The sequence below is a fragment of the Peromyscus californicus genome, unplaced genomic scaffold, assembly GCF_007827085.1.
Source record: "Peromyscus californicus insignis strain IS unplaced genomic scaffold, ASM782708v3 Scaffold_14__1_contigs__length_90479793_seg_2, whole genome shotgun sequence".
Taxonomy (NCBI): Eukaryota; Metazoa; Chordata; class Mammalia; order Rodentia; family Cricetidae; genus Peromyscus; species Peromyscus californicus.
Window position 1 is genome coordinate 73,250,401 of NW_026294436.1, and position 18,857 is coordinate 73,269,257.

General features: G+C 40.6%; 1 protein-coding gene across 1 annotated transcript in view; it reads left to right on the top strand.

Moving 5' to 3' along the window:
* Positions 1-18,857, top strand: part of Ush2a (usherin) — a 706,426-nt gene that overhangs the window by 171,407 nt on the left and 516,162 nt on the right. The window contains exons 14-15 of the mRNA XM_052737975.1: positions 11,084-11,247; positions 16,034-16,192. Of these exons, the coding sequence (XP_052593935.1) occupies positions 11,084-11,247; positions 16,034-16,192 (323 nt within the window). The remainder of the gene's footprint in view (positions 1-11,083; positions 11,248-16,033; positions 16,193-18,857) is intronic.

Consider the following 18,857-nt stretch of genomic DNA (forward strand, 5'->3'; position numbering starts at 1 on the left):
AGTAACAGCACCTACTGGGCAAATGTTAGGATGTGGGCTCCAACCTCAAAAGCCCATGTAGAAAGCCAGATGTGTTTATATGCACACATGGAATGCTATGGAAGAGAGGGATGGGAGAGTCACTGGAACTTAATGACATAAGTCTAGCTTCAAGTTTTGTGAGAGGCCCTGTCTCAAGTGAATAGGGTAGACATTGATAGAACAGGATATCAGATATCCCCACTCAGGTGTCTGTCCACATACATACACATAGACACACATATACACCACATGTATGCACTACAGGAGAAATTATACAAAGAATAGTTTTGTTTTAAAAGAGAAATAATTAGAATAAAGCTTCCTATAGCATGAAACTTAGACAGTCTTATTAATAAAAACAAACCCAGGGCCTGGTATTGGATTAAAGCTGGAAGATCAGAGAAGCAGAACAAGCCACAGCCACCTCACCTTGCCAGTTCCTCAGCTGATCCTGTTTCCTCAGACTGGATGCCTCTCAGCTGAACTGTGCTATTCAAAAACCTAAAAGCTTAACCAGGCCTAGTTCCTGGTCCTCACACCTTACATACCTTCCTGGGATTAAAGGCATGAGTCACCATGCCTGGCAGTTTCCAGTGTGGCTTTGAACTCACAGAGATCCAGGTGGATCTCTGCCTCTGGAATGTTAGGATTAAAGGCGTGTGCTACCACTGCCTAACCTCCATGTCTATCTAGTGGCTGTTCTGTTCTCTGACCCCAGGTAAGTTTATTAGGGTGCACAATATTTTGGGGAACACAATACCACCACAGCTTCCCATGATTCATTTGTGCTTTTTGGACTCAGTCACTTGGAATGTTTGTGATGAGCACTGTCCCGTGTCACTGATGAATCCTGCCATCTCTTCTCACTTTAGCACGGATAGTCACTCGAGGAAAGACCTTCTGTCACACAAGGTCATAGAGGGGAAGTACTTCAAACTGTGACATGAGAATTGCTGCAGTGTGTGTTTGCTCATCAGGGAGAGGGGAACAAATGGTCTCGTTCCCTGTTATGATTCCTATTTCTTTTCTGAATGACAGTCTTCTTGGATGTCTCTGCTGACTTCTGCTTGCTGTCGTTATACAACACCAATGTTATCTATTTTTAAAGTGGAGTGGACTGACTAAACTCTATGGGTTTTTATATGGCATAAGACAGTTTTAGCACGCAACTATGATAGTGTATGCCTGTAATCCTATCACTTGAGAGATAGTAGCAGGAGAGTCAAGGATGATTAAAATCCAGGCCAATCTCTGCTACAGAGTGAGGTCAAGGCCAGCCTGGGCTATATGAGACCCTGTCTCAGAGAAACTAAAATCATTTTTTTTTATTTCTCAAAAAAGTTCATTTATAATCTAGTAGTATGTAGATATACAGTGTAGGGAATAATTATGTCTAATATTTAAAAACAAAAAGAAAATCATGTAGTGTCATGTGTATACTGCAGTAGATGTTTACTTGTATAAATGTATGAATTTCCAGTGTCTACAGTGAGCTGTTCTATTGTTAAGTGGGAGGGGGGAGAGATGTAGAAACATCGTGTTCATGAAGTACTGTGACTCCCTCATCAGGCATCTTTGGCGTTCTCAGGAACTCTTCCTCACCTCCTCCCTTCTTCATACCTCTTTTTTGAGAAGAGCAATGCCTGCTGGCGTAGTGGTGGTTGTTATTTCTCTTGGTTTGTTTTCCATACTCTTTAGAAATAATTCCAAAGGACCAAATAAATAAAATAATACAGACACTGATCCTAAACTGCAGCATTGTTGACAAACCCCCAGTCCATGGCAGCTTCCTGTGACCAATGCGGAAAAGTCTTTGCCTGTTTTCATTCTTTAAAGTGTACCCATTGGTAAAACATGGTCACATTCTGATCCCAGTGAAAACATTTACCTCTGACACAGGCAGCATGCAAGCCTTAACTGGTCCCCAAAACGAGGAAGCAAGAAAACTGTCCAGGGTGAAAAAAAATCAATAAAGCAAAAATGTGTATCCCATTTGTCTAACGCTAAACAATGAGAAAGGAAAAATTAAAGTGGGTGACATCTGGTTCATCTATGTCTGGGGCACATGAGCTTGCTGGTGTCATCCGTAAGTGGACCTGGGAGCAATTCTTATTTCGCAAAAGTGTAATTGTGCTCAGGTGGCAGAGCCCAGGACTTGAGGCTGGGCAGGTCTCTAAAACCTTAGACTTCAAGAACACATCGTCAGATTTTCCTGCCTTGAGATTATTTAGGTTTTACAGCAGAAACTCTCCATGTGAACACCATGTCATAGATTTGGTCTGGCCAGCTTTATGCATACCCATCTCCAATGGGTCTCAACGGGTCCTTGCTCTGAGAACCACACCAGCGACTTCAAACAAAAGAAGACACCTTTCTTGCAAAGAGCTCTCCTCTTGTGCAGTGGAGATATAAAACTTGGTACGTGTTTTTCACAGACCCGGGCTTTGCTGTGACTCTGTTAGACCGTTGACTGTCGTCTGAGATAACAGAGGTGACAGACTCCAACCAGGTTCCCATCCTCCCAGTCCAGGCTGGGCTGGATCACAAGTTGGGGACAGTTTCAGGAAAGAGAGAAAAGAACACAAAGAAACTTGAGGCTCATGCTGAACATGGCTACTTTTGCCTGATGGTGTTTTTTTAATGGAAGTCGCAAGACCATGCCACATTCGGGAGTGAGGAAACAGACTCTGCCTTTAGTGGACAGCAGGACTAAGACAAAGGGCTCTGCTTAAGAGGAGAAGCATACAGTCTCTTTTGAAATATCTATGGCTCCCGTCTGTTTGTTCTACCTTAATATAGACTGTGGCATGCCAGCTTGTGTATGTTATTAATAGCGCCACGTCCTCGATGTGACAAACTGGGGACAGTACAGAGCTGAGCATCAGGACATATAGGGTCCAGCTCTTCTTTCCCACTAGACCAGGTATATTAACTTGCTCCTGGATATAATAAATTACTGCAAATTCAGTGTCTTAAAGAAACAAGGATTTATTATCGTATAATTCTGGAGGTCAGAGGTCCTAAATTAGTTTCAGTGGACTAAAACCATGGTGTCAACGGACCACCTGTGTTTCTTCTGGAAACTCTACTGTCTTGTTCTTGATTCCTCTTAGCGTCTACCTACATTCTTTAATGGGTGAAGAGAAGCAATATTTGTGTGTGTGGGGGTGGTGGTCATAGTCCTGTGTGTATGCATGGCGTTAAGGGCAGAGATTGAAGAGAAGTAGTGTTTGTGGGGGGGGGGGGTCATAGTGCTGTGTGTGTGCATGGCATTAAGGGCAGAGATTGGCACTGAATGCTTTCTTTAGCCTCTTTCCACCTCATATTTTGAGACAAAAATCTCTCATTGAACCTGAAAATCCTCAATTAGGCTTGGCTAGCTGGCCAGATGCTCCAGGACTCCTGGCTCTCTGACTCTGGCACTGGGCTTACAGGCTTATATTACCATAACCTAGCTGTTACATGGGTACTAGGATCAAGCACAGGCCCTTATGCTTGTACAGCAAGCGCTCTACCAATGGAGTCATTGCCCCAGTTTACCCACTCCCCCCACTCTTTTTGGATAGGGTTTTCCATTAGAACTTTCTGTTTAAGCTAGTTCGGCTGGCCAGTGAACCCCAGGGATCTGTTTCCACATCCCCTGGGCTGTGATTGTACTGGGTTTTTTTTTTCTTCATTATTAGTTATAATGTGTCTTCTGGGGAAGGAACTCACAGTTCCTTCCTTTGACTTAACAGACACAGAATAGCACTTCTCTGAGCTTGACTTCTCTCCTCACATTTTTTTTGTCTCATCCATACCACTCTGCCATCCTTTTATAAAGACCTATGTGATCACATTGAGTAGTCCTGGATAATCCAGGGTCAGAATCCATATTTACTGAGTTCATTTTACCAAGAAAGAAAACATATTTCAAGTTCTACCAGTTAGGACTTAGACATTGTTGGGGACTAAACTTCAACCTGTGATAAAAGTCAGCCTTCTGGAACTTAGGGCTCAAATGTGACCTGATCCCCATTTTTAATTGGAGCACAATAATGCTCCTTCTTTGTACATCATTTCATAGCTACTTTCTGAGGACAGCAGTAGAACTGAGTTGTAATAGAGATCATGATGTTCACAGAACCTGAAATGTTTACTGTCTTGTCCTCTGTAGGTAAAGACTACAGAACCTGTAATGAGACAGACTAGACTGGCACACTCTATCCCACTAAGCCTCTTAGAATTGTAACTGTATGGGTCCAGGAAGAACTTTAAGAGAAATGAAGTTTTTTTTTTCTTACTCAACGCCACTCCCCACTTCAGAACACCTGGTAAATGGCCTCTCACCTTCTGCTTAACAATATGGAATTTAGAAGATCCACTGTCTTGTGAGGAGCACACGAGCAGTTGTGATTGTGAGTCAGAGGTGTGGTCTTCACATTGAAGAAAGTGTTTCCTTCCTATGACTTTCTGTCCTATTCTTCCATCTGGTTCTGTGGCCACAGAGAATCAATGTAATCTCTCTTCTTCTCGAAAGCACTCCATATCTCAGGTACTTGAGAGGTGATGTGGAGTGTCAGCAAAGGAGGAGACACTGGCTTCGGGTTCAGAACATGCTTAACGACCTTAGTTTCCTGTAGATGACAGGGATGTTTCCTCTCTGGGATCACTGTGTGAGTGCAGCATGGCCTTTTTTTATGAGTTCCTGATTTCAAGCCAGGAGAAGGTTTTCTGCATCTGGTTCTTGAACTGTTCACTTCTCCTGTGTCAGATTCCAGCACTCCCACTTGCTCTTTACTAAATCATGTAAATATGACCTTGCACTCATGTTGACTGGGTGGCCTCACCCTATATCCCCGCCCCATAAATCTAACTCCAGCCCTAGGCGTGTGCAGATGTTCTAGGAGTCTGTAACAAAAGAGAACTAAGAAACTTGCATGTGAGACAACTTGATGACCAGATCTACACCACAGAGGTAAACGTGTTAGCCTAGGGAAAGCCATGCTGCTACAGAGGACACTCCAGCCCCTACTGCATCCTGCCTTGGAAGTCAGCAGAGAACTCTGCTGTTCAGAAATACGACTGAGGTCAGCCCTGACAGGGAAGCTACTTAGAAGTCCCCCAATTATGCCATACTAGTGAGGCTCAAAAAAGCTAGTGTCTTTACATGTAGCAGTCACTCTTTGCTTGTTTCTGGTGTCCCATCCTAAGCCTATATCTCTCCTGGTGAATCATTCAGTAAACTTACATCACTCAGCAGTGTGTATTGAACCCTGACTGTGTGTGACCACTCAGCAGTGTGTGTGCATCTGACTGTGTGTGACCACTCAGCAGTGTGTATTGAACCCTGACTGTGTGTGACCACTCAGCAGTGTGTGTGTGCATCTGTGTGTGACCACACAGCAGTGTGTGTGACCACACAGCAGTGTGTGTGTATCCTGACTGTGTGTGACCACTCAGCAGTGTGTGTGACCACACAGCAGTGTGTGTGACCACACAGCAGTGTGTGTGTATCCTGTGTGTGACCACTCAGCAGTGTGTGTGTGTGCATCTGACTGTGTGTGACCACTCAGCAGTGTGTGTGTGTGCATCTGACTGTGTGTGACCACACAGCAGTGTGTGTGCATCAGACTGTATGTTGCATCCTCACTGTTCTGTGGCTCATGGTGAAATATTCTTATCCCAGCTCCTTAAATTGGCCTTGGGGTCTGATTTTCTTTTCCTCATTGGTTAGCCCTGTCTGAAAGAGCCAGTGATTTGCAATCTCTTCCTCCTTCGTGCTCTGTGTTGAATACTGTCCATTCTCTGTTAGGGAATTACAAACCCAGGAATTCCTCTGGAGTCTTCATTCCCTCTCTATCAAAATTTCACTCACATTTCAATAATCATATTTACTGAAAATGTTTCAGTTCTAGCCCCGTTCACTTGCTCATTTCCCAATACCCTAATTCTGCCATGTCTTTTCCTTACCTTTCCAGCTTAGTGGACCACTAGTGTCCATGCTTATTTAATTTCCAAGCCTTCTGATTGCAAGGCATGGAGATAGTCAGTGGGTAAGAGTGTTGCTGTGTGTCCAACTTAGCTCTCTATTGCTATAAGAAACATTACGACCAAAAGCAACTTGGGATGAGGCATTTTCTCAATCAAGTGATCTAAGCTTGTGTCAAGTTGTCTAATAAACAACAATGACATTGTGCAAGCATTCAGACCTGAGTTCTAATCCCCCTGCACTCATATAAAAGGTTGAAAGTGGCAGCATAAGGCTGTAATTGTTATAACATTGGGGGCAGAGATAGGTAGATCCCAAGAGCTTCCTGGCCAGCCAGCCAGGAAGATATGATGAGCTCTGGTTCAGTTAGAAGCCCTGTCTCTAAGGATTAGGGCAAAGAGTATTATCTTTTCACATATTCCACTGACTTCCACATGCACGTATATGGACTGCCACAGTCATACACATTTACATCCATGCCCTTCTCTCTCTCTCTCTCTCTCTCTCTCTCTCTCTCTCTCTCTCTCTCTCTCTCTCTCTCTCTCTCTCTCTCACACACACACACACACACACACACACACACACACACACACACACACACACGCTATCTACATAGCCTAAAGGTATTTTGTGCCATATGTCAAATGGACCTGTATTCTGATAGTGACCTATTATACTAGTGGTGGGATTTTTCACCTGAGGCTTCCTATCAGCACAAACAGTTTTAGATTTTGCACCATTTCAGTCTTTCCCTTTTCGTCTTGATGGTGGCCAGCTGGTACTCTCCCCCAGGCCCCGCGGCGCATAGTAGTTGTTCATCCTGTACTGCACCAAAGAATCTTCAGGCATTGTTACTGCCAGCTTCCACTCTCCTTCTGTCTTTCCCAGTAGTCTGTGCACTCCTTGAGGACAGGAGCAGCTCATAACACTCACCTTTATATTTTTGATATGGATTCCCATCCAGGAATATAACTGGGCCTCAGTGAATGGTCCTTATGTCAGTCCTTATATAAGTCACTTTCATTCATATGTGAGCTGTGGTCCCAGCAGAAGAGGTGACCTCTCCCCCTGTATCCCTTCAGATAAACTTCCCAACGATGTCACAAGTAGCAAAACACACTGTTTTTATTATGAGTTGGGTCTCTTCAATAATAATAATTAGGATGACTTTTGTGCTGTTTATATAACTAAAAGAAACTCCCAGGAAAGCACAGGATAGGAGATTAGTCATTTAAGAGACAGAAGCCAATTATCTCCTCAGTATACCTGGTAAGTACTGATTTGCAGAGGGGGAACAGCAGCAGTATGCTGGCAGACATGAGCAGAGCCTCCCTCCTGTTTTGTTTATCATAATGAACTGGTCAATAAACATCACAAATTGTTTATCTATATAAATCTTGACAGATTACTCTTCATGAAATCCATTTAGCAACTGAGGTTTTCCCATAAGGATGAAAAATGAAGATTTTAAACAGATTGCGGGACCAGCTCGGGCTGTGCCTGGAGAGTTTGTGCAATAAAGGTTTCTTTATATTAATATTACGAAAACCATTTATCCTGGCAAAATCAATATCACAATTCATCTTAGTTTGTTGCCTCTCTTCTAAGCCCAAGATGTCTTCTCCTTTATTGTGTCTAATTTTGTTTTAATAAATGTGAATTATATTTCATTTGGTTGGTACTCCAAGGAGGGGCATCTGAAGAACTGCTCTCAAACTTGTGGCTTATGTGCTAAAGAGTCTTCAAAATGTTTGAAATTGTATTTGAGTGGCTGAGAAATTTATAGGAATCATTTCATTTAAGCCTTAATTACAGTATTATCCCCTGTGTCCTTTGGACTGGTAGCAAACTGTAATATTCTAGAAAATCCGCTCTGATGAACTTCACTTAAGGAAAATTCTCTCTAACTGAAACTAAGCAATTATAATAAGTCGGATATGTTCGATACAACAGCGGCTGGGAGAAGAGACAATAAAACCAGAAATAGACGCATTTAATTACTCAAAACATTGCTTGCTTTCCTAAGAAGTGATTTATTTATTCCATTTGGACTCAGAAGTTAATATCCCACAGATATTGACATAGCCAATGCTGAGCAGTGTGGATAGCAGTCGGTTGGAAGGAAATAGAGCTTCCTCAAGGGATGGAATTATGTCACACACTGCAAGCCATTACTCTAAATGCACTGTATGTAAAGTAAGTGTGATTGTCTCATGAGTGAATGGAAATAAAAATGGAAACACTCAAGAGACGCTTACTCCTGAGTGGTCTATATGCATGCATGTATATAGATATATATGTATATATATACATATATAAGGAGAGAAAGGACTGCCTCTTACTGCTCGGGCTTACTAGTATTATATTAAAAGCCTACAAACAATATAATGTAAGTGATAGTACATAATGAAATTAAGAACAAATCGGCCATTTCATTGCCTCTATAATTCCATTTTAATTCCAATGCTTAATTTTCCTCATCTTTAATACTTTGCCTGAAAAAAGAAAAAAACCTATTTAGGGATGAAATTCTAGTACAATGTGTTTAGATAAAGACCATCAGGGTTGTTTGTAGGAGGGAAAGTCCTTTTATCAGGACCATAAAAAGGACAACTATGGTACTGCCACTTTCAGGAGAAACCGTACTTTATTTATTCCCAATGGCAGATTCGTCCATCCAACAAATTTTCAGCTTATTTTGCAGCTTTAGCTTTTATCGGCTTTTTTAAGGGTGTTGAATGATTACCCGAGAGATCACGCCATAAAATTTGCAGTAGGGTGAAGTCACGATATCCACTAGTTTCTCTATAGAATAAGTAGGGAAATCTATTTAGTGTTGTTTTCATGGGAAGTCCCTGCTTAAATAGTCTTAGTGGGCTTTTTCTTTTTTTTTTTTTAAAGCATCTCTAATCTTTATATTGTCCAGATTGCTTATCCTAATGAAATGCCACAGGAAGACCATGCATGAGAATAATTTACCCTGAGGAGATAGGTTCCCCTCTCTATCACACTGAGGGGTTAGTACTGCTAATATTACAAATGATTTTAGGTCTAAGAGCTTGTAGAGCTTGTATATTACAGTGAATAGGCCTCATCATTCTATCCTATAACATTAGAACCGTTGTATAAATCAGGGTAACTGTATTTTCTCCAGTCTTATCTGTATAAATGATAGCTAACGCTAATTGTCACATTGACAAAATCTAGAATCTCTTGGGAGATGGGCCTAAGGTAACTGTGTTGTGTTAATTGAGTCGGGAAAACCTGTCCACTGAGGGTGGCGCCATTCCCTATCTGGGATTCTGAATGTATAATGGAGAAAAGGAGCTGGGCAGCAGTGGGCATCGGCTTTCTAGAAGTGACTATGGTGTGATCTCCCGTTTTCTGTCCCTCCTTCTGGACTTCCCAGCCATGACCGAGTGTCCACTCCAACTGGGGGCCAGATTCAACCCTGTCTCTTTTAAGTAGCTTTTGTCAGAATATTTTATCTCAGAAACAAAACAAAAAAATGAAACTAATGCAGTGCACAAAATGTAAATATAGCTCATATTAAGTATCAATAATACTTAGAATCTATCTGATTAGGTCAGCAAAATTTAGTCTTTACAGAATGAAATACAGAATTTGAAAAATTTTAGGGAGAGCAGTGACTTATTCTTAGTTTCTGTGTTGTAACTAGATATTTAAATAAAAATAATTTCGTAGTGCCTAATTTAAACAGTTAGCTGACCATAGAACTTCCATGGTAAGAAAACACAATTTTCATGTTATTGCATAGTTGGTATTGAGGCTAATTGGGACAATGCACCATGGCATGTGAAAGCTTTTCTGGGAGTTACTGAGACAAAGCCTCATGTAGGCTAGGCTCGTCATGAACTCACTCTGCAACTGGGAACTCCTGCTTCTCCTCCCTCTGACTTCCATATTCTGAGATTTCAGGTGTGCACCACCATGCCTGGCCAGAGTGGTGTGTGTGTGTGTGTGTGTGTGTGTGTGTGTGTGTGTGTGTGTGTGTGTGTGTGTGTGTGTAACAGGAATCTTAAAAGTTCTTATTAATAAAATCAAACCCAGGGCCAGTTATTGGGGTGAATGCTGGATGGTCAGAGAGACAGAACAAGCCACAGCTAACCTCACCTGGCCAACTTCTCAGCTGGTCTTGTTTCCTTAGACTGGAAGCTTCTGTATCCTCATTCCAATGGCTCTCAGCTGAACTACTGCTCAAAATCCTGAAGCTTAACCAGCTAAAAGCTTCTAGTTTCTGGTCCTCACGCCTTATATACCTTCCTGCTATCTGCCATCACTCCCTGGGATTAAAGGCTCGTTTTCTGGGATTAAAGGCATGAGTCACCATGCTTGGCTGTATCCTTGAACACATGGATTTCTGCCTCTGGAATGCTAGAATTAAAGGTGTGTGCTACCACTGCCTATCCGCTATGTTTAATATTGTGGTTGTTCTGTCTCTGATCCCAGATCAATTTATTAGGATACACAATATTTTGGGGAACACAATACTACCACATGTGTGTGTGTGTGGTGTGGTGTGTTTATGTGTGCACATGCTCATATCTGTGTGCTTGTGTCTGTGTACAGAGGCCAAATGTCATTGGTGGACAACCTCTGCAGTTACTCTGTACCTTGCTTTTGGAGATCAGGTCTCTCACGGAATCTTGAGCTCACTGATTCTTCTAGACTGCCTGGGCAACACACACAGGACCTTTCTGTCTCCATTGCTGAATGCCAAGTAACAGGCACTTGCCACCCAGCTGGTGTTCACATGGATGCTGTTGATCCAAGCCCAGGTTCCCATGCTTGCTCAGCAAGTACTTTACCCACTGAACCATCTCCCTGGGCCTCTTTTTGAGGCCCATTTATCCATTAACGAAAAGAAATCTTTGCATGGATTTAAGCATGAGCGGCATTTGATAAAGATCTGTTCTATTTTGTTTTATCTTATGTTCGTGCAGTTCAGGCGTCCTTTTCAATACTCCAGCAAAAGCAAGCTGTATTCAGCCACAGTGTTATTGATAGGTATCGCATTCACTGTGCATTATTAATGAGAGTGCTCTTCTCTTGTGCTTTACTTGTTTCCAGATGCCAGCCTTGTCACTGTCATCCAGCAGGAGCCTTGAATGAAACTTGTGATGTGGTCACAGGCCAGTGTTTCTGCAAACCGTTTGTCACTGGCTCCAAATGTGACACTTGTGTTCCTGGTGCAAGCCACTTGGATGCCAACAATCTATTAGGCTGCAGCAAAAGTAAGTCCATTTTAGCCTAACACTGGCGCGAGACGCGCCAGGACCAGGGAAGAGGGCCTCAGTGCTTTCCTCCATTGAGAACTCATTAAAAAGTCCTAGGCACAGTCTGGAGAAGTAAACTAAAGCAAATTTGTTAATCACACTAAATGAAATCTACGTGCTTTTCCTTGATTAAATAATTGAAATTTCTGGAATGATTATGCTGGCAGTAAAACACTCACAGTGGTCTGCTGGAATGAAATCACTCACAAAGGAAACACATTTCCCATTTCCCCCCAGATGAGCAGATTTTCCCAGAACATCGACATTTACTGTTAAAATCATGATATTACTATTTAAACAAAGCCAGTTGGTTACCCTAACTCCCAAATGTATTTCCAAGTAATTTACTATAACAAATAGAAGCTTTGTTATTTATTACAAGTTTCATGTACTGTGCTTAAAGTTTCACAAACACTATTCTAATGATGTTTATTAATATTATAATTTTATAGTTATTACTTTCACACTATACTGAGTCCTGTAATTGATATTCTGTTCTTGCTACTTCCTATTTCATATTAGTCATGAGTCTGCATCCCACATTTATAATTTTAGTTATTTTACTCAATATGGCATTTTAGTGTCTTCTGACTTTGTACCACTCTTCAGTGCCCCAAAGTGACTGCTGAAGGTCGCCTGTAGTCCTTCAATTTATAACTGTGAATCATGTTCCTATGTTTACTCTAAGACCATGTATCCATGTTTTCCCAGAATTCCTAAAAAATGGCTCCTGGACATGTGATAAAGAGCGCTCTGCAGTATAGTGTGCTGTGCATACTCTCCTCATGGGACTCTTGGTCTGTCATGAGTCAGATGCTAGAAGAGTCCCGCATCCTGATGTCACAGCTGGCCAGTTTGTCTGAGAAAATAGCATACCTGGAAGCCCACTCTCTACATTTAAGGGAGGTGGGAAAGGAGAGAGAAGGAGAAAGAAAAGGGGAAGACAGAGAGGGAGAGAGTAGGGAATAGTGGGATCTACAACTTGCTTATATATGAATAACAGCCATTCAGATTAACAAACTTGACAAGAATGTGAGGGGACAGGCAGACATTAGTATAGGACCTGTTACTGAGACTATGAGCTGCTTCTGGCTGTTGTCTGTGGTTTACAGGTGTCAAAAGGTTTTCCTGCTGGGCGATGGTGGCCCACGCCTTTAATCCTAGCACTCAAGAAGCAGAGGCAGGCAGATCTCTGTGGTTCGAGGCCAGCCTGGGCTACAGAGTAAGGAAAGGCACAAAGCTACACAGAGAAACCCTGTCTCAAATAACCAAAAATAAATAAATAAATAAATAAATAAATAAATAAATAAATAAATAAAGGTTTTCCTGAAAATCCCAAAGTAGCTCATGGTGTCCCTCCACACAGGCTGTAACCACAGGATGATCTCCATGGTTGTATTTCCTATTTCCTGGAAACATACTGATGATAGTTTACCCATATCATCTGTGATTAGTGGGGAGAGGGACAAGAAGTTCTCAGTGGGATCCTGAGATATAACTTCCAAATTGCTGAGGATTGCATATGATGAAAGTATATGATGCCCTCTCTGTTGATCAAGTCACTTCTTTCCCATCACTTAATTTCATTCTTTCAAGAGCTGCTCACCTCCCTGGATCAGAAATACAGAAGAAAATTAGGGATTAAATAGTTTTTTTGCATTGCTTCCTAGTAAATTATAGCTTGTTCTAAACTTCTATGTTTGAACTTCAACAAAACTATATATATGCAAATGCATATATTCATATGTTTTAACCATTCATAGCTCACTTGCATTTAAGAATATTAACCTCAAAGCAAAATCAAGAGACCATTTCATTCATAATTATATGAAAATAAGACATTTGGTAATTCTGTTAACAGAAGAGATATGAGACCAATATACTGTAACTGCAAGAGTTTTGCTATTACCATACATTTTAGAAGAAAAGTCTTTTTATCAGTCTCTCCCATGTTACATATATTTGGAATGCAATTTAGTCTTTTATCTTGAGACCCTGAAAGATTCACCAGATGGCTTCAGATATTTTGTATAAAATATCTGTAACTATTTTAATGGTTTCAGTTCTTTGCAAGTTTTTTGAAAATATCTCTTGACAAAAAGGATTGTGGTTTTAAAAGTCAGTCACATAGCTGCGTGGACCCCTGACAGCTCATTCAGTGGCAAGTTCCGCTAGATCACCTCTTTCAGAGTAGGTGGAGCTTGAACTTTGGAAGTTGTTTTCTCAGATTTCTTTTCCCTCTATCTCTTCTGTGTATTCTGGGAAAATAACAAAGCTCACACTTGAAAATTGGTAAGATTCCCCTAGAATACAGGAAAATTGGTGATAAAAAAGGATAGGGTTTCCAGAGTCAATTTTTATATTTCGCTGCAATTGGATGAGTGCTCTGTATGCAAGATGAGCGATCTAAACATAAGAACGCCCTTCACAAGTATTAGTCTAGTCCCATACAGATTCACGTTTCACAATGTTAGATTTTGTTTTTGTTTTTTGAAACAAGGTTTCTCTATGTAACAGCTTTGGCTGTCCTGGAACTGGCTTTGTAGATCAGGCTGGTCTTGAACTCATGACAATGTTTAGATTTTTGACACTCATATCTATTTATGTCAGCAAGCATTAGTCCTTGTAATTATGTCATTCGAAGTAAAGTTGACCTTGTACTTAGTAGAATGGAAAACTATTCACCATCTCAGAAGTATGCCATTTAAATATCAAGTTTCAAGGGAATTGTGTGTCAGTTTTTAAATTCAGCAGAAAAATAAATGTTAAGATAAAAAAAAAAACTATTCTTGGCTGTGTATATATGGCTTCATCTTAACATCCCGTTCTTCTCCACATCCCTCTGTCAAATGCCAGTTTACTATTGCGAGGCGTGAGCTTAGTTACTCTTCAAGAATAACTGTTTCAGCTGCTGTTCCATTGCACATCAGAAGCCATCGGCCCACTGCCTATTCAGCTGCCTTCGAAGAAAAGGGCACTGTACCTTTTCCAAATTGCGAAGGCCACTTCAGGGATGGTGCCATATTGTCCTGGCCTCAGAAGATGCCTTTTGATAAAGCCATAACCACACTCGTTTTGGCAAGAATCAGTAGTCCTTTGTTTCATGTCCTGTCTGTCCATTTTGTCAGCAGTTGATTCAAGGATACTTTGTTGTCCAGTGGCTAACTTTTGCCACAATGAAAGTTAACTCCATATGCAGTTTCTTCAATGCCCATATTTTCTCTGAAGTAGATTGGTACTGCCAGGAGCCGACATGTCTCATAATCATAACAAAAAAGAAAAATTTTCTAAGTTATTAAAACATTTTAAATGCCATATTCTGTAGATCTCTGAAGGGTTTGAAGATGACCTGTCTAAAATATATCTGCTCAATTTTTAAAACATATCTAATATGACTACAACTTCTATTGTAATGTCTAACTACTAACTTTCATTTCTTTTTTTTTTTTTTTTTTTTATTAATTTATTTTGCAATACAATTCAGTTCTACATATCAGCCACGGATTCCCTTGTTCTCCCCCCTCCCGTCCCCCTCACCTTCCCCTCAACACACCCCCCCATTCCCATCTCCTCCAGGGCAAAGCCTTCCCCACAGACTGAGGTCAACCTGGTAGACTCAGTCCAGGTAGGTCTAGTCCCCTCCTCCCAGGCCGAGCCAAACAATCCTGCATAGGCCCCAGGTTTCAACAACAATTTCCAGAATTTAAAATCCTGAATCATGACATGACACTAGTGGAATTCAGGTGTTTCTGGTACATGGACTGCTCTCACCCAATGTGAGGTTGAACTGTCGACCTTGTGTACATCCTACTTCACAAATGAGTCTGTCAGATATGCTAAGCCTATAGGCTGAAGATGATGCCCCAACACTGTGGAGAAACCTCAGGTGACTGTCCAGGCAGCTGGCTGTTTCTGTCAACTCACAAATTTTTTGGAAGTTGCTTGCATGCACTTTCTGTTTTTATTTTTGTTAGCTAATATTATTTCCTTCTTGGGTCTCTGAGGGAGTTGAAGATTAGTTAGTTATAGTTGAAGGTTAGTTAGTTATAGTTGAAGATTAATTAGGATAGAAAGTGAATTAGATACATTTTGGACTTAACAAAATAGGATAGATAATGAAATTATTTTCTCTGAATTTGTCAAATACAAATGGACTAGACATTGTTTAGACATTTATTACTTGTATATATTGTATATAGTCATTGTACTTTTGTATATAGTTTTTCTTTTGTTAGTTATAACCTTTTTCTTTTTTTTCCTTTTTATTAAAATAGAAAAGGGGAAAAAAAAAAAAAAAAAAGAAACAACACAAATGGGGGGGGGGGCGTTGGGGGGAAGGTGAGGGGGACGGGAGGGGGGAGAACAAGGGAATCCGTGACCAATATGTAGAACTGAATTGTATTGCAAAATAAATTAAAATAAATAAAAAAAAAAAAAAAAAAAAAAAAAAAAAAAAAAAAAAACTAAGGTGCAGAAATGCTTGACTACCCCGTGGTTTTCACCTAACCCTATCTATGTCAGCTGCTCTGACCTACAGGTGTGTCTTATGCTTGTAGATAAAAAGCTTTGTCTTAGAGAGTTAGTGATGCATACCCTTTGTTTATTAACATCTTGGTAAACCACACGTCGTCGTGATAAAGTGACCCTGAATCAGAAAGACTTCTTTGCTGGGCATCGTACTTCAGTTTCCTAGTGTGTTTATCGATTGCTTCTGTTAATATATGCTCTCTCCATTGCCATTTAGCTCCAGCCCAGCAACCTCCACCCAGAGAACAGGTTCAAAGTTCTTCCTCCATCAGTCTCTCCTGGAGTCCACCTGTTTTTCCCAATGCCCACTGGCTTACTTACACTCTGCTCAGGGATGGTTCTGAAATCTACACAACTGAAGATCAGCTCCCATACCGTGAGTTCTAGGATTTGGTCATGGAAAGATGTGGTATTCTAAGAGTGGATGTCAGTCAAATTCTCTGACATTGAGGGAAAACGTCATAGTTCCCTCTGTGAGCAAAGAGCGTCTCATGTAGCGAGAATTATAAATCTCACTAGGAATCAAAAAAACACAATGAAAATAAGATGTATAGTGTTTGGTAAGATGATTATCGACTTTCCTGAGAGGAAAGCTGTGAGTCCATCCATCATGATTGGTATATCAAAACCGGAACACTAATGAACTTCAGAGTGTTTGTACTGGTTCACAAGCATAGCCTTTTGCACACATTAAATTGTTAAAAATATATGAAATCTTTTCCATCATATCATATATCATTGGACTCATACTTACCATAGAAATTTTATCATAAATAAAAAGCTACAAATGAACACAAAAATCCCATATCCATTCCTATGTGGTTTGTAATATTAAAATGTTAGAAATGATTCAGACATCCAGAAGTCTTACAGTATGGTATCTGCAAAACGTAATCAATCCTACTACACTGCTAAATATGTTATAGGCTATGAAAAAGTGTGTCTTACAAATCAATGGAGGAACACTATGACATTCAGATTGAAGAAATCAAAAGGTATAAAAACACATGAATTGTTACATTTCAGTTTACAAAGGTTGAAAGTGTGACATCAAGTAGACTATAGTTTTTTCTGGAAGTAAATATTACCGAAATTTGTCAAGTGTTTCAATTCTAGTCTTTTCAATCTTACAGACAGAGTCTCTCATGACCCAGGCTGGCATTGAAGTGCTGGAATTATAAGCATATATGACTGTGCCCAGATCATGTTTTTGAATTCTAAGGTAGTGCAGATTTTGAAATCTGAATCATGATACTTACTAATAGTGATTCATATGATATAACTTTATACAAATGTTGCCTCGTTCACGCAGCTGCAGCACAGCACCAAATGCTTACTTTGAAACAGAGATGCTAAGAACATAAGCAAGAAGACTGATTGGGCTCAGTAACTTTTGTAAACTTATGAAATGAGCTTGTTGATGTTCAATTTCAGGAAATTATCATTTTTTAATTGAACTCAGGTGTAGCATGAATCTTAGAGAGTTCTTATTAATAAAATCAAACCTGAGCCAGGTATTGGGATGAACTGGAAGATCAGAGAACCAGAACAAGCCACAGCTAACCTCACCTGGCCAACTTCTTGTCTCCTCAGACTGGAGGCCTCTGAGTCCTCATCCAGAATGGGTCTCAGCTGAACTCTGCTGCTCAAAAGCCTGAATGCTTAACCAAGCCAAATGCTTCTAGTTTCTGGTCCTCACGCCTTATATATCTTTCTGCTTTCTACCATCACTCTCTGGGATTAAAGGCTCGCTTTCTGGGATTAAAGGCATGAGTCACCATGCTTGGCTGTATCGTTGAACACATGGATTTCTGCCTCTGGAATGCTAGGATTAAAGGCGTGTGTGCTACCACTGCCTATCCTAAATATCTAGTGGCTTTTCTGTTCTCTGACCCCAGATAAGTTTATTAGGGTACACAATATTTTGGGAAACACAATACCACACTCACGTGCCTTAAATACAGCATCCTTAATACACTGAAGGGTTTTTTGGTTGTTTGTTGATGGGCTCACAGCTCTGTCAGCTTCTGCTTCTAGTCCTGCTTAACTACAAACTATTTTAGAAAACTGCCTTAGGAAATCTTAAAAGAGTGGGACCCATTGAAGCTACTGTTTCCTTGTCTTCTGCACTCCTTTTCTTCCAAATGTTGTGTTTTCTTTATTGTGATTGTGTATGCATGCATACCATGCCACATATACAGAGGTTGGAGCACAGCCTTTGGAGAGTCAGCACTCTCTTCCCAGGGAGGTTTCCAGGTACCTGCCTCGGGTTGTCAGCCTTGCTCAACAAGCACTTTTACCTGTAAAGCCCTCCAATTCTTTTGTAACATGAATAAGCAGCTTTATCATGCACGTAAATCAAAGTTAAAAGACTGACATTCCATAGCCTTCTTTAACATGGATGGAAGAAAGCCAGGTCTCACATACTGTCTGGCCTCAAAGCTCCTAAGTAAATGACAGATACTTTTTATCTATTATATCAGCAGATTACATTCCAAATGTAATCTAATCATGTCTTGCACCCACTTTTTATTGTGTCCTCCACTTTCTCTTCACGCTAAATATCCCTTCCCCGTTTCTACTCTTCTGTGGAGTTAATGGAAATTCTGAACTTCACAATGCAGGTTGGGATGGGAAGCAAACATCTGTCCACATCTGCCATGTTGGCAAAGCATCCAAAAACCTGCTACTAAAATGTCTATTTTCTTCCAAAAGTCAGCAGGATCCAGGTGTTCTGAAACTTAAACTTTAGTGACAGGGGAAAGAGGGAGTTATAAAAATATTGCAAATGGTTTCTGAGTTGACAGGACTACTGATTGAATTATCTCTGAAGATGCAACCAGACTGGCTCCATCTTCCAAGCAGCCTTGAATTTAATTTGAACCCATCAGTGGTCCATTCAATCCATGTTCCTCACAGTAGCATTTTGTGATCTACTTGATAAAATGGTACATAGGAATATAGCACCAAGGCTTTTTGTGTGATTGTACTAACATAGAATCCAAACAATGGTTTTGTAGGTAATAAATATGCACTCATTC